This window comes from Eptesicus fuscus, chromosome 16 (genome assembly GCF_027574615.1).
Source record: "Eptesicus fuscus isolate TK198812 chromosome 16, DD_ASM_mEF_20220401, whole genome shotgun sequence".
NCBI lineage: Eukaryota > Metazoa > Chordata > Mammalia > Chiroptera > Vespertilionidae > Eptesicus > Eptesicus fuscus.
The window spans coordinates 39,280,237-39,304,168 of record NC_072488.1 but is presented as its reverse complement, the minus strand read 5'-3'; the positions used below and the strand labels follow the sequence as shown (position 1 = coordinate 39,304,168).

General features: G+C 43.3%; 1 protein-coding gene across 3 annotated transcripts in view; it reads right to left on the bottom strand.

Annotated features, from left to right (window-relative positions):
* Positions 1-23,932, bottom strand: part of MEIS1 (Meis homeobox 1) — a 135,814-nt gene that overhangs the window by 84,471 nt on the left and 27,411 nt on the right. For all 3 annotated transcript variants that reach the window (XM_054728364.1, XM_054728366.1, XM_008147533.3), the window contains one exon: positions 23,300-23,411. In XM_054728364.1, the coding sequence (XP_054584339.1) occupies positions 23,300-23,411 (112 nt within the window). The remainder of the gene's footprint in view (positions 1-23,299; positions 23,412-23,932) is intronic.

Genomic DNA, 23,932 nt, shown 5'->3' with positions numbered 1-23,932 from the left:
AGAGTAAGACATGATAAGAAAGAGAGAGAGAGAGAGAGAGAGAGAGAGAGAGAGAGAGAGAGAGAGACATATCCCTATTATGCTGTCCCTTCGACACTTAGAAATAGAATGTGGTCCTTTGTAACACTCCAAGATGGATACTGTGCCCCCAAATCATCAAGTAAATTCGAACTTTTAAAAAAGCAAGCTTGCAAGTCTCTTAACATAATTTTATCTTCGTCTCCTTTTTCTTGCCCCCTTCCCTAAACAGGTATCCATGTCAAAGGAGAACTCTTGAGTTGGGGGTTTGGTTGACCTAGGTCACGCAAAGGTCAAGCTTTTCACCAGTTGTTAACACAAAGCTCCTAGCAAACCCACCCTCCAAATCCGGCTACACAGTCTGTTTCCATCTGCAAATGCACTATGCACATTGGATTTTTCTCAGTTTTGCAGGAACTAACAATCCCTTCACTGTGAAGTGGTCTCAGTGACAAATAAATAGGTCAAACACTCTTCGGTGAAACCATAGGAGCTGAATTCGCCAAATATGGAAATGGAATGGATTTCGACTTTTTCATTTTTAAAAAGGCTTTTTAAAGTGTTATTTCAAAACCAGTTGAACAGATTGCTTTATTATTTTATTGAACTTCCAGGGATGCTGTCTTTTAAGCAGTCCTATGCAATCCCAACTATATTTTTGCCTCTCTGAAAGAGATCAATATTTATTCAGATTGATTTTTAAGATTTACATGTGAAAAATAGATAAAATTGGATCAAATATAAACCAAAACTAATTCTGTCAACTCCCATGAAAGTCAATAAAGCCAAAATAAATTTAGCAGATTTCATCTACCTGCATTTGAGAATTGTTTTACTTCATTATTTCTTATAAACTTACTGAGCAGAAATTTGCTTAACTCTTACCCAAGCTTCTCTTCCCGAAACAATAAGACTCTCTATGGAATATTTTGCACTTGAATATTATCACCAGGATAGCATATGGCAAACTAGCAGTAGGCAGTTTATCTTCATCCTCTTTGTAAGCTAAAATTAGCACAATGCTTTTGCAGCATTCTGCACTTGACTCGGGCCAGGGTGATCTCCTCCACAATGCCATGCTTGTCCCACATCCTGCTCGCTTCCAATATTTAAGCAAATTGGCTGAAGGTTTATATTAACAGTTGCAGATACATTTTAATGCAATAAAACCCCCAAAGTAACACCCACCATGAAAAGTAAACCAGCTATATTAGGAATCAACCTGAAAAAAAACATAAAAACCTTCCTTCATCTGCTTCCTGAAGTATATAGCGTTTCAACTACAAAGTCGTTCAAATGTTTACAGAGGCTAATTATACCAAGTGGGAGATATACAGTACATATAAGGCTCCGAAAACAAGACCCAATTTACCTTCTTAGACAACTAAGGCTTATTTTTCTACTTGTTTACCGTCTTCAGTTTTTCCTGGTAATGCGTTCTTGATGCTGAAAATGCATTGTTGCTAAGAATTAAGTATGCACTTTCAGAGGCTTAAACAAAGGTGATCTGCCCATGGAAAGAGCTTACTCTTTAAACAGGAAAGCAGCTACTGGCTAGCTCTTTGAAAGGATTACAACACAAACAATGATTTTAAAAACAATGGTGGAGGTTCAAATAATACATCCCTTTTAGCTGGCCTGTAGCAGTGTAATCTCCTCATCAAATAGTGAAAGACAAAAAACTTGAGGAAGAATTAACTTTAGGGAAGATTGGCAGGTAAAGCAGCGGATGGGGATATTTACATTCCGGACAGAAACACCTCCATCCCCTATACCATCCCCACTTTTAATGCCATTTATGAGGGCAGATGTTATACTAACAACATTTGGCTGGAAATTACACGAGTTGATAGCTGGCTGAAGTTTCTATAACCCCTGTGCTCTGGGACAGATGCATCTCAGCTTGTTATCAATAAATTAAAGGCAACAGGACAAACAAGTGTTGATCCCATCAGCCGATTTTGTATCAATAGGTTAAAAATAAAATTCCTCATCATTTCTTGGAAGGAGAAAAAAAAGATAATTTCTCAAAAGCTCATTGTATATTTGACCTATTCACATTATTCTCAGAAGTATACATTTTATCAAATTGGGGGTGGGGGGAGAAAATCTTTTCTAAACCTTATAAGGCACGCTCATCTATGATCTAACTGAAACAATATTTCACTTGACATAACATTAATCCATCTAGCCCAGTCATTCCTGACACACATCCCTCCCCCAACATAGATAAAGTTACTTGGGGGGGGGGAGGGGGGGAGAGAAGGAGCAAAATACAAATATTGAAATAGGTAAATCACTTGGAAATTTCAGTAATAACCAAATAAAGCAGTTATATATTTCACATCTAATCCAAAAGCTGACATGCATTGGATCTTTTCAGCAATGGTTGTATGTAGAAGAATCAAATCCATGACACTACTTAGTACTCAGATGTCCTGAAAACTCGGATATTGGGGATGGTCTGTACTTTTTTGAGTGCTATTATCAATGCTAAGTCCTAGATTCAGATTTTCTTCTGACGGACCATGAAATGATGTGTTTACTAACCTTCTGCCGATTTCAATCTATATGTAAAATGTTTATCGCAAGTTCTTTATTCTATCGAGGTCTGTACGCAAAGTTTCAACTGGGTTCTTAGAATTTCAGAACCGAAGGGAAAAAAACATTTCAATCATCTAGCCCAACGTCTGTTATTTACAAAAGAAATTTCATCTCAGCGAGGTTATGCGAGGTGTCCAACCCAGAGCACAGGGCTTGTAAATTATCCAGTGGGGATGGCACCACGCACCTGCACTCCAACCACAGATGTCTTCCCAGTGCCCCCTACCGCTAATAGAAATGCACTTAAAAGTTCCCAGTGTGAGGTGCACAGAAGCAAGTATTTAACATAATAATTGATCCCCGTGAGCGGGTCCTCACGTGGAGTCAACCACCACTGTGCTTCCTGAGGTTTCAGCATTTGCTTCCATGACACCAAAACCAACGTTCAAAGCTTTGATGGGGGAATTTAGATATCTCAGATTTATCTCTTTCCTCAGAAATGTGCGGGTTCTTATATATTCCTTTCGTAAAAAGAGAAATCTATAGGAACATATAGTAATGCATGTGTGTCTGTGTAGATAGGCAAAGCAAATATGGCCAGGTGTTAACAATTGTTGAAATGGAATGGTGAGTTACGGGCATTTATTATACTATTCATTCTATTTTTCTATAGGTATGAAAATCTTCATACTAGAAAGTTGGGGAAACACTAACACGTAATACGAGGACAAAGAATCTCCATGCAATGCTCCACAAGTCTTACCCTGTATTTTCCATTTTCTACATCCTTAGCTTTGGAGAGAGAGCCACTGTGTTTTGCTACAATAGAGCAGAGTCATCACCACCTGCAGAAGGAATTCCTCTCTTTAAGAGGAACTGGATCATGTTTGGTGGTTAGAAAACCACTTCTTCTCCCTTGACAAGGGATGGGTTTGCAACCAAGCCCAAAAATGCAAAGCACATTACTATGCCAAGAGAGAGTGGATAGAAAAAATTTAAATAGTCCAAATAGAAAGTAGACTCTGTGCTCTCACCAGGACTAGGCTGCAACACTGTGCAAGTAAAGAGGAAAGAAAAGAGGCATGAACAGTGAGGTGGGGGAGGGGCGGAGGGGCAGGCAGCACCTCCAGCCATTTCACAGGTGAAAGAAGCAGTAAAGCTGATTTGCTATAAACAATAAAGACCTGCCTGTAAATCTGGTGTTGCCTCCCACTAACTCCCCAGAATCAACATTTCCTCTTCACTATTAATAGACAAGCGATCATTTGAACCCGATATTACCAACTGCAATAGCTACAAACCTGGTCCTCAAGCTCTATGTACTATTTGATAAAGTGTATCTGTAACACTAAGAATTATATTTCTATATCTTAAAATGTACTGATAACATGGCATCCTGAAATTCAAAGGCCTAATGCTGCTCAGTAGCTTCATCAAAGACCAAAGATGATTGTTATGAGACTGAGACCAGAAACGTGAGAACAAACACGGTTAGTGGTTGGATAGTTCCTCTCATCCTAGCGGGGCTCCTGCGCGAGGCAAGTGCACCGCGGTCCTCCGAGAACACAGAACCCTACCCCATTCACCACGTCTCCTTGACTGACACTGCAATCCTCATTTTCTCACAGACACCTTAATGCGTGGTGCAGAAATAGCACTAGCTGTTTTTAAAAAGAATCCAGTGGGCCAATGACCTTGGGGGAACCTAATTATCATCGGCGATCTAAGTCTCTTCTTAACCATTCTCTTCCTTAGCTTTTCCTCCTAAAGTGAAAGTGACAGATTTATAACCTGGGACATCTGGGAGTGATGGACAATAGAAAGGAGGCTTACCGGAGTGGAAATCTCAGGGGTCCACCCAGTTTAGGATGCTCTCGGTCCTCACACAAAAGAGCAGATAAACTCTCCATTGTAAAGTGGGGACACATTTTGGAATAGTACCAGACTCTTAATTGCGTGTTATGTCATCACCCACACTCAGTCTGAACCAGAGTCTCTCTTTTTCATAGAGAAAAACAAACACTATGATGATGATGATGGTGGTGGTGGTAGCGATGGTGATGATGATAGCAGCTAACACATACATGTTTACTACGTGCCAGGAACTCTTCCAAGTTCAATGCATCCATTTGTTTAATCTTCTCAACAATCCTATAAGTAGGTACTAATATTACCCCTCTTTAGAGGTGAGTTTAGGTGGTTCTTCTGCCCAAAGAAGTGAAAACTAAGCCATTTTTCCATAGGAAACAACCAATATATGCTTGCTTCAGATTTAGTCAGACGCTGAAACCCATTCATGCTTGAAAATTAGGAAGAGCATCAACTGAATTGGATGGAAAAGTAGGTAACTCCTAAAGAGAACAGCATCAGGAAAGATCTTTGTCCCAAACATTTCTTAATTCAGAAGTGAAGGGACCAACAAACACCGAACTCTACATTTCCTGAGGCCAGGAAGTAGTCTTATTAATCTTTGTTGTCTCAGGATTTAGCACAGTGTCTGGTATACAGGAGGTACTCTGTGAGTGAGTGAGTGAGTGAGTGAGTGAGTGAGTGAGTGAGTGAGTGAAATACAATGTTAGGCAATGCCTGATCACTTCCCTCGAAAGCTCCTTCCTAATTTTATCCTCTTCTCTCTTCCTCATGAGAGACAGAAGACTGACTGGTGAATGCATTTCAGAAATAAATGGACCAAAAAATATATATATATCAGTTACTAGGTTACTTCTTAACCTGGTATAAAAGAAAGGTGTGAGAGTTGGAAAAAAAAAAATCTGACTGATTCAGGCCCTGATGTTTTCCCACTTATTCCCTGTCAGACTTTGGCAATTCTCACCTAACAATGGAGATGTGAATAGTGCCCTCCTATAAGATTGTCGGTGTAAGGCTCACGAACAAAGTTAGGGGGACACACTTCATAAACTGAAAGCATGAAAAAATGTTATTTCACCATCTCCCAGCATTGTGCATGGCTCATAGTAGGTGTTTAACGAATACTTGTCAAATAATGGAAAATCGGAACAAAAGAGCCACATGTCTCTGATTCTCTAAGTCCCAATTCATAGCAGTGCCTCTGAGAGACTCAAAATAGTCACAGCCAACCTCGGCAGAAGGAGCGAGAGCAAGCACAGGTAAAGGTGCCCTGTATTTCTTTAGGCTGGAGTTGGAAAAGGTACATCCAATTCCATCCACATCAAAATAAATCATATTGTCAGCCTCATGGAGAAGTAAGACTGATGGGGATGAAGAGGGGACTCTGGGTACCAGGCTGGAACATCAAGCCAATGCCCGCCCCCCCCCCAACTCCTGAACCCCTCTTCTCTAGGCTCCGTCCCCCCAGCACCCCAGGTCACGAGCCGAGAAACGGCAGCGTCATTGCTGTCATTCTGCTCCTCTGAAATAGGAACCTGGATTAGCTCCTGCCGGCTGAGGCGCAACCCAGATAAGTGCGGGGCAATGCTGATAGGCAGCGGGGAGGAATTTGAGGAAGTGACAAGAAATGCCACGTCATCCACCATAAAGAAAGCTTTCCCACAAAGTGGCCTAGGACGTGACTACACAGCGGCTGGTGCTCAGAAAAATGCAGATAAACGCAGAAGTCTTTCCTAGCAGCAGGACGGAGAGCCAGCCACAAACAATTCATGTCCTTGCCACATCCTTCAGTGACTGCGGGGAGGAATGCAGAACACACCCTCCCACACCCCCGCATGCCGCCCACAGGAGCCTGGGCTGGGCGTGGGGTGCCCTCCTGCTGCAGGGGCCAGGGGGCCCGAGGCAGCAGACCCCTCTCTGCTCACTGCTAACATAGTAATCAAAGAGTCACCAGCAATCCTGAGGATGTGGGAGAATTTTTGTTATTTTTTTACAAAGATTCTAGGCTACAGTCTTTCTGTGTCAGGGAAGGGTATGTGCCATGTCAGAAAGGAACGCTTCCTGATTTCATTCACCAAGTAATGGACATCATAATAATCGGCAGTGGCATCTGTCATTGCCGAGATTTGCACTCTTCTTCACAAGAGTTTCACAGGAACGTGGAAGTCAGCAAGCACTTATTCTTCAAAGAGATTCCCACGTAAAGAAGGAGGGGGCCTGGCAGAGCAGCCTTGGGGGGGCGTGGGCTCTTCTATGCTGTCACTGTGGCTTTTTATTTCTATTTTTCTTCTTCTTTTTTAAAAAATTGATTTCAGAGAAGAAGGGAGAGGGAGAGAGAGATGGAAACATCCATGATGAGAGAGAATCACTGATTGGCTGCCTTCTGCACACCCCCACTGGGGATCGAGCCCACAACCTGGGCATGTGCCCCTGACCGGGAACTGAACCGTGACCTCTTGGTTCATAGGTCGGCGCTCAACCACTGAGCCACGTAGGCTGGGCCACTGTGGCTTTTTAAAAGACAGAGAAATCCCCTGTTTCCCGTTGGTTTTATATGGGATGGCTTTCTTGACTTACATTTTTAAATTTCATTCAAAGGACCTGTTCTAAAAAACAAAACGCATCCCAAATTTCCCTGAGACATCGTCACCAGGAAATCTTTGAAAAACGGATAAAGGGTCAAATAGTTTTAGGAAAAAATATAGTCTGTGATGAATTACTACCAGTGAGTACTGACAAAGGCATGCTGGAGGAGATCTCCGCTTGGGTGTCTACAGCCCGGTGTGCTAACGCCCTCTGCGAGAAATCCTGCCTTAGATTCTGCCATCTCAAATTGTCCCGCATCGTCTATCCAGAGAGGAATCTGAGTCCCTAGTGTCCCAGGGGTGTCATAAGGGCTACAGCTGTCTGCAGACCAGATTTTCATCCTGGGTAGCCAGAGACACATTTCAGTACAGTACGTTTTTGCTCAGAACTCTTTGAGAAAACACCAAGTAGAAAATGATTCGAATTACATTACTCCCGCTCACATATTAGCATTAAATTATTAGTTGTATTAGTGGCTTACATTTACATTAAACTTGCAAATGATATAGAGCCTTATTTCCATTCTATGAGCATCTCAATTTTCCCCCCTGCATGCATAGCTAATCATTTGCTTACCTCTTATCACTCCGGGAACCTACAGTCTTAATTCCATGGATTTCCACAGGGCAAGAATCTAGGCCACCGTTTATGCGCAGAAATCAATTCAGCCATCACTACACTATGCATCAAAACAACATTTTAAGAGCAAAAGTTGGCGCCAGTGCCACTGAGCTAGAGCGCCTCTCCTCGAAAGGAAAATGCAGTGGGATGTTTAAGGGCAAATAGGACACATTGCCGAGGCTTTATGCCTCACCAGTAAGTGGGAATCCTTAATTGGCCCTGAGTTGCTTGATTTAAATCTGGAACTTAAGACTTGGTGCCCAAAGGAAAGTGTTGATTGCCACACCCCTCCATGCACTTCTGTAGTGTCCCATGTAAGTATATTCACTAGGTCAGTTTCCTCTCTCTTTGCCCCTAGTGAGATCACTAACCAATGACATTTTGGCACCATAAGTCTAGTGCATTTTTACAAGATCTGCATCTCTGAAGCACACTATTATATTAATGTGATCGTTTCAAAAGAAATCATATTACTAAGTACCATAAATCATAGAAACACCATTTACTTCTTCCAAAATTGTATTCAATCTGCTAACTACCATATTCGTGTTGTCACAATCTTTGCAATTGTATATCGAAGCCATAAAAAGCATCTCCCACCCCCGCCCCGTATCTTTTTCCCACAGCTCAAATAAAGGTGAATTAAGAAAATCTGGCCAAGGGTATGCATGTCTACTGCCATTTCCCACAGCAAACAGGGCATTTTCCTCTGGGAATAAAACATTTCCCTCAAACTGCTGTTTATATCCCTTATCAGCTGCACTGCAATAGAGCCATCAAGTCCAATCTCTTGTGGAAGAAAGTCAAGGTCAACAAGTACTTGCATTTTTGTTTATCTTTAGCTGGAATTGCTACTGACATTCAATTGGGTAATAAACATGAGGTCTGTCAAATGTTCCCAACGAACAGGTGATCCAGAAGCTATCTCAGAACAAGGTCCTTGCCAGGCAATCAAACACTCCTGTTACAGCAATTATGATCTGAGTCCATTTATGTATCGATGCAAACATCAGTCCATTCTGAATGAAGTCTGCCATCCCATTCCCACCACTGGGTAATAGGAGGGAGGACATACTGCAGGGCTCTTGCTAGAACTACTCACCAACAATAACGTGTGTACTCCCAGGAACAGAGCACCATTCCAAGAAAAGGCTTTCTCCCCTTATCTTTTCGATTTAAAGGCAATTTTGTGTAGCTCAATACAGCCATGTCCTTTGCTATGGCGCCCGGGTTCCTGAGCCCAGTTGCCTCTCTCTGCCTGAAAACCAATTCTACGGGTGTGTGTATGTGTGTGTGTGTGTGTGTGTGTGTGTGTGTGTGTGTGTGTGTGTGTGTTTGGAACTCTTGCATTACTCCTTTAAGCCAGCATGGTTGCTCCGTTAGAAAATATCTCATTTTTAACTTGAAAAGTGGCAGGATTTGTTCAGCATGCTTAATTCTAAAGAGTCAGATGGATATTTGGAATAAAGGCCACATAACTTCTTTCCAATCCATCATGAAACTCACTGATATCAACAGGAGTTATGCATTTGGATCCGGACAGCACATGGCTCCATGCCACATTCGACTTACAGATTAAAAATAGAATCTGTTCCAGCTGCAAAGTAAGACGCGTTAAACTTACTGCCTCCATTTGAAATATGAAAAGACCAAACCTAAGCGCTATGGCTACCACCTAAAACGACGACTCCTGACCCACATGAGGCAAGCCTGTTGCCTCCACTTCTGTTATGAACAATGAATCCAAGGAACATTCTTGGAGCCTAAAAGTAATGCTGCCACTTCTCCCTACGCGGCTTTTATTAACAGCCCATCCTTTAGCAGAGCCATTCATGTCCTCCAGAGCTGACTCCTTTCCTATCAAGAGCGTTAGGACACCTGGAATTGAAGTAAAGGACAATCCCTCTACAAATATACAAACTCACATTCTGGGAAAGAAAAGTGAAAACTAAAAATGAAACCAAATCCAGACACACAAAATGAAGTGCACCCTTTTTAAAAGACAACTTCCAATGTAGCCGTGGTAAGTATCTGGTCAAATACATGCTGCTGCCATTTTAAACAATTACCCTTCCTTCTTTAACATTCTGGCAAAACGTGAACAGAAGCAGAGCTGTATCAGCAGGCACGGGAGTATATTATTGCCCATCCTGGATTCTGGTAAGTTTTGAAGATTCTACGTACAAAGCAAACTCCGCAGCCTGGGAGGTGGGAAGGCTGAAGCAGGCCAGGGTTAGACTCCACTGGGAGTGCGTGAGCACGGAGGCCCGTGAAACAAAACATCCACTCTGCAAATGCTCAGGAAATGCTCATCAATCAGTTGTCAAGCAAAGGGGGAAGTCACCTTATTTTCAGAGTAGTCAACTGATGAAATGAGTCACCAAATTCCCATGATAGCGTGGCCGGCCTCTTCCTTTCCACCCGGCCCCTGGTCCCCATGGAGCCAGAACCTTCTCCGAGAGAAAGAAAGGTGGCAGAGAGAGAGAGAGAGAGAGAGCAGTGGCTGAACTTCTTCAAGCCACCCTCAGGAAGGGCTGGAGACACTGCCACTTCTGTCCAGCCAGGGTGTGGGGTAAGAGACACAGCCAGCAATGACCAGCGATCCTATCCTCACATCTAGAGACGTAAAGCTACATGTGAGAAGACAGAGAGGATGCCAGAAGGGACCTGTGGTCTATAGGGCAGAATTCTGAAACCTTTGCAGGATCCTAAACCTTCCAAACCACCGCCCCCCCCAAACCACTCAGTCTCTCGGGCTGGTCCAGTCTCCTCCTCCAAAGCTTTTCTCTCCAGCCCCTTCCCTCTGCCTGACTTCTCGGCCCAACACTTAGCGCTGGCTCCCGCCCTTCCCAACCCGCAGAGATTCCTCCTTCACTCAGCTCTGACCACGACACAGCTCCAACTTCCAATGACTCCGCATTGCCTCTCAAACAAACTTCCGGTTCCTGAAGACAACACCTAGGAGCCGTCATGGTCCCACCCCTGCCCTCTCTTGGCCTCACCTCCAACTCCTGCTTCCCTGCATTCTGTTCTGCTCACGCTGAGGTAGGCACTAAGCTGTCCCTTTACGCAAACGAATTTCTTTGCCTCACGGGCTCTGCTACTGCTCCCTGTGCCCCAAGTTTCCACCACAGACTCACCCCTGGGAGGAGCCAGGTGGGAGACTAGGAATCAAAAGCAGACTTCTTGGAGGACTACGGCTGGGGGATGGGTGAGGGCTGCCTGGAGCACTGTGTGGACAAGGACTCGGATCCGAGTCCCATGCAGGCTTGATGAGAAAGGGAGCTGTGATCCATGAAGGACGCCTGCAGTGGGATCCCGGGGTGAGGGCATGCCTGTGCCAGGAAGTTGCCTCCCATGTGCCCATTATAGGTACCATTGCTCTACTTCCAAATTACATGAAGCCTACTCGATGGTGAGACCCCACCGACTGTATGTTAACTGTCTGCTCCTCCCCTGGTCTGTTGGATTCTTATTTTATTTTGGTTTCTTATTTTATTTTATTTTTTTAAATATATTTTATTGACTTTTTACAGAGAGGAAGGGAGAGGGATAGATAGTTAGAAACATAGATGAGAGAGAAACATCGATCAGCTGCCTCCTGCACACCCCCTCCTGGGGATGTGCCCAAAACCAAGGTACATGCCCTTGACTGGAATCGAACCCGGGACCTGTCAGTCCGCAGTCCAATGCTCTACCCACTGAGCCAAACCTGTTTTGGCATCTGTTGGTTTCTTGATCCCAGGAATGGCCTCTTTGACTGTGAATTCTTACACCTAGCACTGGGCTGGTACACAGTGGACAGTCAATTAATGCCCATTAAGTTAGTGAATGGGACTATTTCTGTCTTCACATTCAACACCTATGGGAGCATTCCTCTCCTAAGCTTTTAAGTCATAATATCAAGCAAGACCTTTTATTTGCACCTAATTTATTCTTTCCACACAAGGGGATGTTCTTGGTGCTGGAATGTGATAAACCAAATATATGTTTCACACAGACATCTCCTGTTTTATAGGTTACAATCCTATTCCCTCAGAACTTCCTGTTTCAAAGTCTGTGGCACCTGAATCCTACCATGCTGTCATCCCAGCTCAGCCCCTCATTTTACCACCATGTATCTGAATCCCCCAGCTCCACTGACCTGTTTCAGGGGACCATCACCAGGATGACAAGAGCATTCGCACTCGCCTTCCCAGCCCCAGGTAGAGGGAGGAAAGACTGGAGAGTGGAGTTGACCCGCCATGAAATGATCAGAAGAAGGAGATAGAAATGGCAGAAAAGGCCCCATGGCATCACCAAATAACCAGCACCTTGGCTCTTAGTAAGACAGGCCATTACCTGTTTCAACCATGGAAATCAAGACTAGCTTAGATACCAAAATTAGGTTAAAGTAACAATGGGCTAAATCCAAATCCAGGCATCTAGTCAAATCAGTCCATGAAATATTTACCAGGCACTTACACTTGCAGCACTGTGCTAGCTAAAGGGGATGCAAGAGGTGTTCTATAGGTGATGTTGAAGATGTCACTCTAAGCCATTCCCTAGATCCCTATGTGAGGACATGTGGGAAAACTTCTCTCAGGTCTTTATGCCAATCAAAGGGATTCTTCTGCATAACCTCCATGGAAGCCATAACGCTTATAACTGATTATAGTTCACTCTTCATTTTGGCTGCCAGGAAGCTCAGAGCCAAATTATTTGCCTATTTCTAGCAACTGTACATCTGTACATAATCTTTTAAGTCATGTTGTTTTGTACTACTCTTACGACTGGCCTCTTGTTTATTTTTCTTTCATTTAAATGTCCTCGTCCAACCCTGGCCGGTTTGGCTTAGTGGACAGAGCGTCGGCCTGTGGACTGAAGGGTCCTGGGTTCAATTCTGATCAAGGGCACATGCCATGGTTTCGGGCTTGATCCCCAGGAGAGGGTGTGAAGGAGGCAGCCAATCAATGATTCTCTCTCATCATTGATTTTCTATCTTTCTCTCCCTCTCCCTCTCTCTCTGAAATCAATAAAAATATACTTTTTAAATAAATAAATAAATATCCTCATCTACTTATTTTTATCTTATTGTATGCTATATATGTTTGTTACTTTACTTAAGTCCTTTCTTAGAATGAAGAGGAGAATATGTAAATGCATTTTAAAATGAAGATACATCTTTTTAAATTTTTGTTTATCCTCACCCGAGGATATTTTTTCCACTGATTTTCAGAGAGAGTGGGAGGGAGGGGGAGACAGAGAAAAAGAGAAACATCAATGTGAGAGAGACACATCAATTGGTTGCCTCCCACACAGGTCCCAACCCCTGACCAGGGCCAGGGACTGAGCCTGCAACCGAGGTAGGTGCCCTTGACTGAATCAAACCTGAGACCCTTCAGTCCATGGGCCAGTGCTCTAACCACTGAGAAAACCTGGCTAGGACTCATTTTTTCTAAGGTATCAGAAAGTACACAAGGGTGTCAAGATGCTCCCTGTCCCGCTGTAATAGAGCACTGAAGGAAACATTCAAGCTACCACAAACAAAATATTTAAAGAGACAGCATTGGTCTAATGCTAATAATCGAACAACAAGCCTATTGGCAACTTCAGTGTTTTCTGCATTCACTCTTCAATTCCTCCTTTCTTAGAAATATATGGTTTTGAAGAAAATTTAAAATTTCCTAGGTAAGGTCATGTTCTATTTTTCTCCTGATATGGAAATAAGTAAAAGGAAGTTCTTCTTTCATTCCTTGTTAGGAAATAAGATGATCTATGTCTAGGAGGGAATGCATACGGGTTGATATTGGTAAGTGGGGGAAAGCCAAAGCTAATTGTACTAATCAAACAGAATGCTTTTAGGTTAAGTAATTACGGAAAATTATCTGCAAGACTGAACTAATCCACAAAGGCAGACACTTGAGCAAAACCCAACTCACCAACTACACTTCTGGGACCAATCAATGTGCGAGGTAGACAACGCCTACCCCTTTTTAAGGAAAATGCTTGGCATAAATTTACTGTTTGGGTTAGTTTTTGCTAGGCCAACAGCCAAAACCTCTACCACTATCCTTAATTAGTGCTAGCATTCACGAGGGAGAGAGATAAATTCGGGAGCTGAGCTACATATCACATCCCTGGCGTGGAATCCTGTCTGCTGCTGGGAACGGCACTGGACAAAAGCACCCTCCCACAGCAGCACAGTTACTCCCGCCATGGATTTCGTCCTTCCCCCCTGCCCTAAGGTTCCTTGGAAGATACTAAAATGTTGCCACCGGCCCCCGACCCATCCTTTATTGGAAGCTCATTCTGGGCCAGAGGATGGTACCCAAGAGTAGGAGGAGGCAGAACAGGCAATTATATGGGTGGCATGATTTAAGGTACAATCTTAAGCCCATCTACCACCAAGTTATGAGAAGAGCTACCCATTGAATCTTTCCTGAGTCCTCCTGTTCAAACACATCTCCGGCATCTGGACAGGTGAGACCTCAGTATCTATTTACGTTTCGACAGAGATTGCCATGTGAGATGAGCCATCTGCCACCCAGAAGAAACCAGTCTTAAGGGAACACAGTGCAGTCACAATTTGAAAGCATGAGAGGGTTCCCGATCTTCTTTAATAAATAATTATCCATCAGTGGCCATGTGACCATAACTACGCTGGGCATAGGAGGTTTAAAGATGAAGACTAGTGCCTTCCCAGGAGCATCCCGGGGAGGCTGATGAATGAATGGCTCATTTCAATATGTGACAAAGGATAAGACACTGGCTACCATGACAACACAGAAGAGGGTCACTTCCCCCAATCTGCAGGGTCACAGAATACTTCCACCAGATGACATTTAAGTTTAGAAGTCTTTAACCTGCACTACATACACCCACCCCTAAAAAAAGGGGGTCCATGGTTAGAACTCAGAAGATCCATATACTTTGGAAGGAAAAAATTTATATTTTCTTTCACTAACCTTTAATTAGAATTAGCATTTCTTTCAAGTGTATACCCAGATAACAAACCACAGAACTATTAGTAGGACCTGAGACTTTGTCACCAATGGAAATCATATTTATATACCACAATACAGTTGTCACAGATACCTTAAGATGTCATTTACATTTACCACTATTACAACAGAATTACTGCTAGACCTTTATATTTACTGCATAGTTACAGAGCACTCATATCCTTATATGATCATTTGTGTGTGTTTTTTTAAAAGTATTTTGATACCTGCATTTCAATATAATTACTTTCCCTCATAGTCCTATGTGTTTTGTTTATGCATTAATAAAAATATTACTCTGACAAGATACCCATTGACTTCACCACATTGTCAAAGAGATCCCCACCCCCGCTCCCAAAATGTTAAGGTTCCCTGAAGAGGATCAGTATGAGTCAGCAGCCAGGTCTCTAACGGGAGAGAAAGCAATGCCCAATGACACACCAATGGTGCAGCATGCAGAGGCCCTGGCTGGCCACCTGGCTGTATGGGATACTGAGCCTCTATGACACTCAGAGGACCAAGGCCAAGGTGTCCTTCTGCAGGTTAGACTAAATACCTCTCACCTTGTCTTTCAGTCAGCATCCCTGACCAGAGTTCACTGTGTCTGGGTAATTGGTATGTGGTGAAATAAATAAACTTGGCTCCCTAAGAATACTCAGTATTTAGTGAACAATTCACTTACATATGCTTGGTGTTCTTGATGGCACACACAAAATTCCTGAGGGCAAATACTATGACCTACTCATTTTATAGCCTCACACAGAGCACCTCCATACGTAAGTGCTTATACATTTTTGATGACTTGACTAGAATGTATAAATGTATATTTCCCTGCTTAAATACAACTCATGACAATATTTTGGCCCATCTGCAGAAACGATTACAATTCTAGACTCTTTTTATCTCCTTGGGCTATATTAAATGGATGCTTCCCTAAAATTAACTTCCTCACTTTGGCCTTGCCAAGAATGACACCATGTGAAGAATCCACCACGTGGGACAATGGATTCCCTCCTGGTTTATTTTCCTTGGTAGAAACTGAAACACACATTTAAGCTGTGCCAGGCTGTGTGTGGTAGCCCTGGAATGCCTGGGAGGGCCAACCTGAAAAACAAGTGTTTGCTTATAGTTTAAAACCCCATGCAGAACCGAGAGAAGGAGGGAAGGTGAGAGAGAATAAGAGAAAGGTCTCAGTTAGAAACGGAATTAAATAATTACACATTAAGATCTGGATTTCTACAACTCAGATGACCATTTTTATTATTTATGTAAGGCAATAAAATGCATGCTATTAATATGAGTTCAGAATACATTCTTCTAAATGTGATGTATTTGACGGGAATCATACCTTACAATTTTAGAAGGAAAGAACTGAGCCTTATGAACCAGTACCTTCTGGGTCAACTACAGTAGAAAGTATATTCCTCTCTCCCTGAAAGGCTAAGGCTGGTACAGAGGGAGCATGCGCTAATGTATGCAGACTGAGGGAAGCCAAAAGGAAGATGCATTTTTAAAAAAGTTTCCCCATCTTCTGACTGCAGGGCTAAATGATGATTGACATAACATCATAATGCATATAATTCTTTACCTCTCCTTTTGTAATTTAAAACTATCCCATGATTCTTGAGAGACCAATGTAATGAATTCTAAGAACTGGTGCACAATTTCAGAAGTTCTTCAAGTCACAGCGGAATTGATACTCTTTAAGAAACAACTCCAACAGCAACACCAACAACAAAATTCCAAACCATTCCATACGAAAAAACACACAAAAAACCCATGTCTGCACAGGTGGCAATGGCAACTGTCAGTAGCAAAGTCTGCATCACATACAGAGTCCACCCTAACATGGCAAAACAAGGGGAAGACCGAATTGTGTTAAGTTTCAAAAGTTAGAGTCCTAAATTTGATAAGCTATCCAGACCATGAATTCACACATAAACAAAAATGAGCAATCCACAGAAAATATCAGAGATGACCCTGTTGACTAATGCCCTGTCTTTTCTCATCGAAGGCCAGACCTATTCAAACCCAATCACATGAGGATGGAATCAGTGAAGGTCAATCAAAGGCATGCTGAAACTCCAACCGCCTCGCTGACCTTCAGAGCTTGTGACAAATTGCTATCAGTCAATGTCAACTAATGACAGGAGCTCTTTGGCTAATCAATTGTTCTAAAAATGATCAAGAAAACTACTCACAGGACAGCTCATTTTCACATCAATGCCTGTGAAGTATGAAAAGCTCATTTTTTGAGTTTTTAATAAGCTCATAAGTAAAGCAGTTACTTGGTAACAGAGGTCACCTTACAGAAAAAGACAGAACCTTTGTCTGCCTTTTACACATTCTTTTATTACCGTATTATAGTAAAAGTATGCCCTGGATATGCCAGAGGGCTACATAATAAAACAGCTAACACTTCATCCGCATTGGAGACAAATAGTCCCGTGTTAGAGGGAAATCTATTTAGGAGTAAATAATTTCACATGCATTTTTTTCAGTTAAGATGAAAAGCAATGACCTCAAGTTTACTAGAGATATTGCCTAATAGTGAGGAAATGCACTTTCTGTGAAGACACTCATGGCCAAGTTCATGCCCCTTGATATACAGTTACTACTTTTAGATGGGGAAGTGATACTTCTTTGTTTTAAGATGACCTGCTTTCAATGATGCTAAAAGTTAAGCGAATGGAGAACAGAAAACAGCTACTCCCACTCGATGAGTCAATAAGAGGAAAGGTGACTCTCGCCTGGGGCGTTCCTGGGAAAACAATTCCGTCTATCCATCTAATTCCACATGTGTGATAAGCTAATGATATGGACCTTTTGATAACGGGGTTTGCGGAGTGTAATAACTTCCCCTTTCTTTTCTTACACCTGACTTTTCCCATCAGGAAATCATTTTCCCATTCCGCCTGCCACTGGCCTGCAGAAGCCACGGGGCCACTTACAGTCCAGCATTAAGTGCAACTAAAGGAACACGCGGGGCTGCCGTGGTCTAAGGCGGAGGCCTGTGGCCAGTTATATTTTACGTTCCCTTCCTCTCCACTAGAAGTGCATTCTAGGGCCACTGAAATATAAGAAGTTCCCCGCGAAGTACAAGAATTAAGAAGCCACTGTGCACAAAAATAGTTCATTCAACTCACTCTGGCCGACAGACAAATGAAATGAAAGCACACACACACACACACACACACACACCACTCTTTGTTAAACATTTTTCTTCATTTTCAGGGTTCTTAGGTTATCCTAAACATTGTTTTTAAAACCAGGTGGGGGTTTTTAAAATAGAAAGAAGACTGTTTCTCAACAAGCAGCATTCACTCTGTGTGTGTGTGTGTGTGTGTGTGTGTGTGTGTGTTTTCATCTAAAAACCTGCAGATAACAGATTACACCCTAAACCTGAGTTGCTAAGGTAGTTTTTCAAATTAAAATATCCTCTGTCGCCTCCACCTCTCTCTCAAGTTGTCCGTAGGAAAGAAATAAAGGAGGGAGGGCAACACTTAAGCCGAGCCATAATTGGAAGTATGTGAAAAATGAAGTGTCAGTTTGGTCAATAAAGGGCAAAGGTCAAGGGGAACTGCAGCCCAAACTCTGTTCGAAATGTGCTCATTAAGACATCCAATCAGAGCGCTCCTTCCCACCTATCCCATTATTCATCAGACAGCTGACTGTTTCAAACGCCCGGGGTTTGGGCTGTTATTACTTTTCTTCTTCATGTAAAAAGGCGAGCTGGTATATAAATCGTTGCTTAGTCATCTGGAACATAATGTGGCCCTTCCCCACCTCCCTCTCCCCTGGCTCTCCCCACCCCCTCCCCTCCAGCTCTGCCTGCTGGCTTCACAGGTCTGAAACAACTGCCTTGAGAGTCCCTTCAATAATAAATGGAATTGCCTTCTGCCTATAGGTTGCCTGAACTCACACAAAAGCTGGCGTGGAGGGGGATGGGGCAGTGGGAGGCATTGCAACTATTGATACATCATTATAAAGAAGTAGCAGTGCTTTTCAATTGGGCCTCTTTAAAGAAACGTGCTGTTTTTGCCTTTTTTTTTTCCCAGAGGGAGCAAAGATACAATTGTTGATCTGAGTCCTGCCCCCCAAAGGAGAAGTTCATAAGTGGGCTTTCGAGGTTCCAGCAACCGTTAAAGTCCTTTAGGGTTGAAATGTTTTACATCAAATTTCAATGTAGCAATTCTACTTCTTCTTTATCCTTACAAAAGAGGAAAATGAGGTGAGCTTTAAGTGGGAAGTGTTCTGCCAGAAAAAAATGCCCTTACTTGTTTTCTGTGCTCCTATTCTCAATTCAATAAATCTGTGAATGAGTGAAATGGGATAGGCTCTTAATACATAATACAAATTAATCATATCAATCATCATGCTCCTCTGTACATATCCCAATCATCATTCTATTTAGCACACAACACTAGAATCTCACTCGCCAGCAGCGGATAACCCCCCTGAGGCTAACGCTGAGTCTGTCTTTTTCGAAGCTCTGTCACTATTGCAAGGCACAGCGCCAGGCCCAGTGAGGACTCCGGGGGAGGAGTTGTCCAATTGATAACAGAAAGAATGTCCATCAAATGACCTGTTTTTCCATTCCTAGCCACGCGAGAGCACTTTGTCACCTAGAATACCATTGTCAGGAGCTGGGGCTCTGGAATCAGACTGTATGGGTTCAAGTTCAACTCTATCACCAACCAGAGTGTGACTTTGGGCAAGTCTCTTAGCCTCTTTCAACCTCTCTGACCTCCTTCCTTGACCAAGCGAGAGATGGAAATACACTGACTGTCCGCCCTGACTATGTTATCTCATGACTGTATTGTGATCATGTATTCATGGCTCTTGACTTTGAACCAAAAAAGGGAGAAGCGCCCAAACTCAAAATGGGGCCGGCCATACGTAAAGCTGCCTGTGAGTCATAGAACGGCTGCCCTCCAGGGAAGGAACAGAAAAAGGCGCCAGACTGGCTTGGTGTTCTCCCACCCCAAACCACATGCTTCCTAGAGCAGGCCCCGATGACGCTCAGTAGGGCAGCAATGCACAGTAGGACAAATGAGACACGTGAAAGAGCCACGTATCTGCCAGTGCCTACCTCAGCCTATGAGACTCTGCTCGGGGGTTCCTGCAAACACCCCATCCCAAAGCTGTGATAAAACCAAGAGTGGACTCTGACAGCTACTCACTCTTCAGTATTTCTGAGCTGGACTTTTTTTCTCTTCTGAAATGGGAAAATGGCAAATAATTGACAGGGACAGAATAAGGACTCCATCGCATGTCTTTGGAAGTGCTTTGAGGAAGTTAAAGAGTAGACAAAATCAATGTCATAGCAATGGCAGCAGAACCCTGGACCCGATACATCTGTTAGGCCTTCCTCTTCCGTGCCCACTTAAGGGAGCTTCGCTGATTAAAGCACCGATTCCCTGCGAGGGGCCCAGAGTGCTAATATCAAATGAAAGCAGATGTCCGGAGGAAGAGCTGCATGATAAGTAATGTGAGTTGGGGGAAAGATTTATTACGCAAATCAGGAATAAACAGGACAGTAAACCCCTGAAAAAAAATAATAAACTTTGCTTTTTCTTAATTACCTTTCTGATATATATACTCTTTAGAATGCCCAAGATTCAATTTTGAATTTTTTTTTTTTATGCTTAGGCAAAAATTTTTACTAAAACTATTCCATCAGTCACAACAGCTACTACTTTGGAAAATTATCAGGCACTCGAAATCCCCCAAATTGCTGCAACGCTAACTAGAAATTGTTACTGTATTTTGAAATCTTTCAGAACATTACGAATTTCCTGGATGACTTATTTTCTTTTATTTACTTTGAAAGTCCAAAAGAACAGGACTGAGTCGAGATATATAGCCTGTTACGGGCCTACCCTGTGCGGCAGGTACGGTTCTTTAACAGAGGCCCAAAGCCTAGAGGATTTCTTCCTTTTGTGCCACGGGTGCCATAATGAAGTGGTGAAAATTGAAAAGGAACGAGGAGAAAAGAAATGCGGTACAAATAATACAGCAGAGAAAGTTTTAAAATATGTATTACTGCTGTCTGTGGGGAAAACACCTCTTTGGATATGTTCTTGACAGATTGAGTTATTTCTGTCTATTGGGTATGTATAAAGACATATTTATGGATTTATAAATCTTTTGAAGAGGGCTGTTATTTACCCAGTTGACTAAAATGGACTCAAACTGTGTAAATAACTGTTTAGGACATGCACTACGGGCCAAATGCTGGCACGGCTTCCGCACCCGTGTCTGCCAGAAAAGGCAGACAGGGAAAACATGGAAAAGCCACTGTGCACAGTTAATCCGCAGGCTGCACTGAGGCCCGGCTCCTCAGGTCTCGGGGATGAAAAGGAGATTTAGAAGGGTCATGGTTGGCATGGAAATGCACATAAGTTGTTGCAGCAACACTTCTAGGCGTCGTTCTGCATTTAGCAAGGAATAAGTCACACTGCCAAAGGCAGCCCACGGGGAAGGCTCAAGGTGGGACCCCTGACACCTGTATTACCAAGTGGGTGGGGAAGAGGAAGGGGAAGTCAGTCAGGACGGACGTTTCTATTTGACCTTGGTGGAGGGAACTGACTTTAGTTCTTTGATGGAGAACCGGGGAAAGAGAGCAGGAAGACAAGAATCTTATTCAAATAATCAGGAAACCGAAATTTTAGGTCTGGCACTACACGGGGACCTCAACAAACTCTTCCCCATAACCTTTCCCCCCTCGTCTGTCCAATGGGGCTAGACCTGTTTTATCTGCCACCCAGGACTGTTTCAGAAAGGGTCAACTAAGATCACTCCAACGAGATGATGTATGAAAAAAATGCTTAAAAAAACAACAACTACTAGGTGGTGGTCTTTTATGAAAATGATAACGAGAAACAATGTAAGTGGAAAACTCAAGCAATGTCAAGGCTCTCTGGCTCTTGGTCACAATCAAGTTCATCACCAGATGGGCCTTTGGAGAGCACTGTTGAAGGGAAAAGGGACATGTGAAACTCCCAGTTCCTTGTTATGACACGTCAGCGGGGAAGACTCGGGTGGGGCATTTGCCCTCTGAAAACCCTTTTATCAGATCATGTTGAAGGAAACGTAGTCCGTTATAACTTTAAATTCAAGCACATGTTAGCTGTTCCCAAGCCTTCAACGCAGCGGCAGCTCGACTACCTGCGTGCTCATGGGTGACAGATATCTGAAAAGCCAGCAGTGAAAAAAGAAAAAGAAACCGAAACAAAAGCACTGGGCTACGACCCCCTGTAGCAATTTTGGAGAACAGGATAAAGGACTGCAATCCCATTCCCACTTTTTTTTTTTTTGGGGGGGGGGGGCGCTGGTGTAAGATGAATTCTCAAAGCAGGGCTCTCTGGGGCCAGTGCTGACGTCACCCTAGCTATCGCGCTGTGAGCCATGGCACCACCACGTGCAGACACACACCCCAGAGAAAAAAGGCCCCGTGGATTTGTGCTGCGTATCGTTTTCCCGTAAAAGTCAGAGGGCCGAGGTCACCTCCTTCTGTCTCAGCTCCCAACCAGTTTACTATTCCGGGCTCCATTTTTACTAGCCTTAGAGTTGTGATGAAGTCAGCGACTTTGCTTTGAACTAGAAAATGTCTCAGATGCCTAAAAAAAAAAAAAAAAAAGGGGGGGGGGGAGACTCCCAGTCCAAATAGCATCCATGTGCCTAAAAAAAAATTAACTTTCCTGTTTTTGTTTTCAAGCTCATCAGGCTAACTTCACTGTGGACTGCAATTCTAATTGGTAGAGAGCGTTGAAGTTCGAAAACAAAATTCTTTTGCTGGCCAACAGCACTCCAATGAAATGTGATCATCGAAGCCGATTTTAAAGTATGTACCTACTGTGGGCTCAGTCAACCTCAATGCAGCGGTCTTTACAGATTCAGATAGAGGAGACTCCTTTAAACTTTGGTTGCATTCCTGGAACACAAAAGCCAGTGCCGCTGGTCTTATCAAAAATCAATGCAAGACATCTGAATACTCATCCACCTTTTTGCTGAAGATTAGCTTCCGGCCAAAAGTTTATTTCCTACGAGTTATGATCAGACTGGTCCATCCATGGGGATGTGTATTCAGAGAGCAACACAAACCAAAGTGATCTGATTTCTTTCCCTTTCTTCCTAATCCCCTGTAGTCCGGCCTTGCAATAAAGTCAAGCACTTAAGAGATTCAGATAAGTAAATTCAGAAGAATGGCTTCAACCTAGTGGAGAGCGACACCCAACATGGGTTTCTGAAAGGCCCACCGCCTTCTAAGCATTTTAAGACATTGCTAACTTGGAATCCTAGTGGGTGTGTCTTCGTGAGCTCTTGAAAATTCCTCTAAGGGCAAATAATAATAATGCTTTTTATTCGTGTAGGACAGTATCAGTAGCATACTGTCCACATACGTTCCAACTTTGACTTCTCCAGTCTTGCCCTCAGTTGACTCACTGGCCCTGTTTGATGGAGGTGCCCAGGCGACAGGCAGGCAGCTGGCCTGGCACAGGAGGAGGAAAGGATAGGGGCATAGCATAAGATGAGCGGATTCTTATATGACATGGGGTTTATGTTCTAGGAAAAGCTGTATAACAGTCACCAACTAGACTATTCTGATTTATTTTTTTCAACCCTTAAAACATGAAACACATAGCAAAGGAGAATAAGGAGAACAGCTTTCCTACCTTGCTCACTGCTGTTATCCCCGCTGTGTGATGTGTGGCCACCGCTGGAGGGGCCCGGGGTGCCTCCCGAACGGGTTGACGCTGTGTCATCGTGATCTCTGTTCCAAGAGGGCTGTGGGGACACAAAGCAGAAGTCCAAATGGAGTGGTCTGATCCCATTGGTCCCACCAGATCCCATCGCATGACAGGGCCACGGACGGTAGAAGGGACAGCCGTGCCACCTTTCCCATCCCCCTGAGCAGATGCTGCCAGCTCAGAGCTCCACTGGCACGATGAAAATTGGCCCATTTCTGCCTCTAAGCCGAAATGATATGTACAAATAGTTATTCTGTAAGTAATTGCATGCTTTATTACCAAGGAAAACAAAAACATTCCAAGCAAGAAGGGGTGGGTAGGGGGGAGAGAAATGCTGCCACTTGATCCTGACTATTTTTAACATCAACAAACCCTCTGGCACAACAGCCTGCTACTCTGAAAAGGCAAAAATGAGAGTGGTGGTCCATAAGGCCGCGGTGATAGATAGAGGCCTCTGATTCATCCTGGAAGACAAACATGGCAGAGCTTTTAAGACCTCACAATTAGGCCGGGGTCCATAATAGCAAGTATGTGTCAGCTGTTTGCCGGATGGTACAT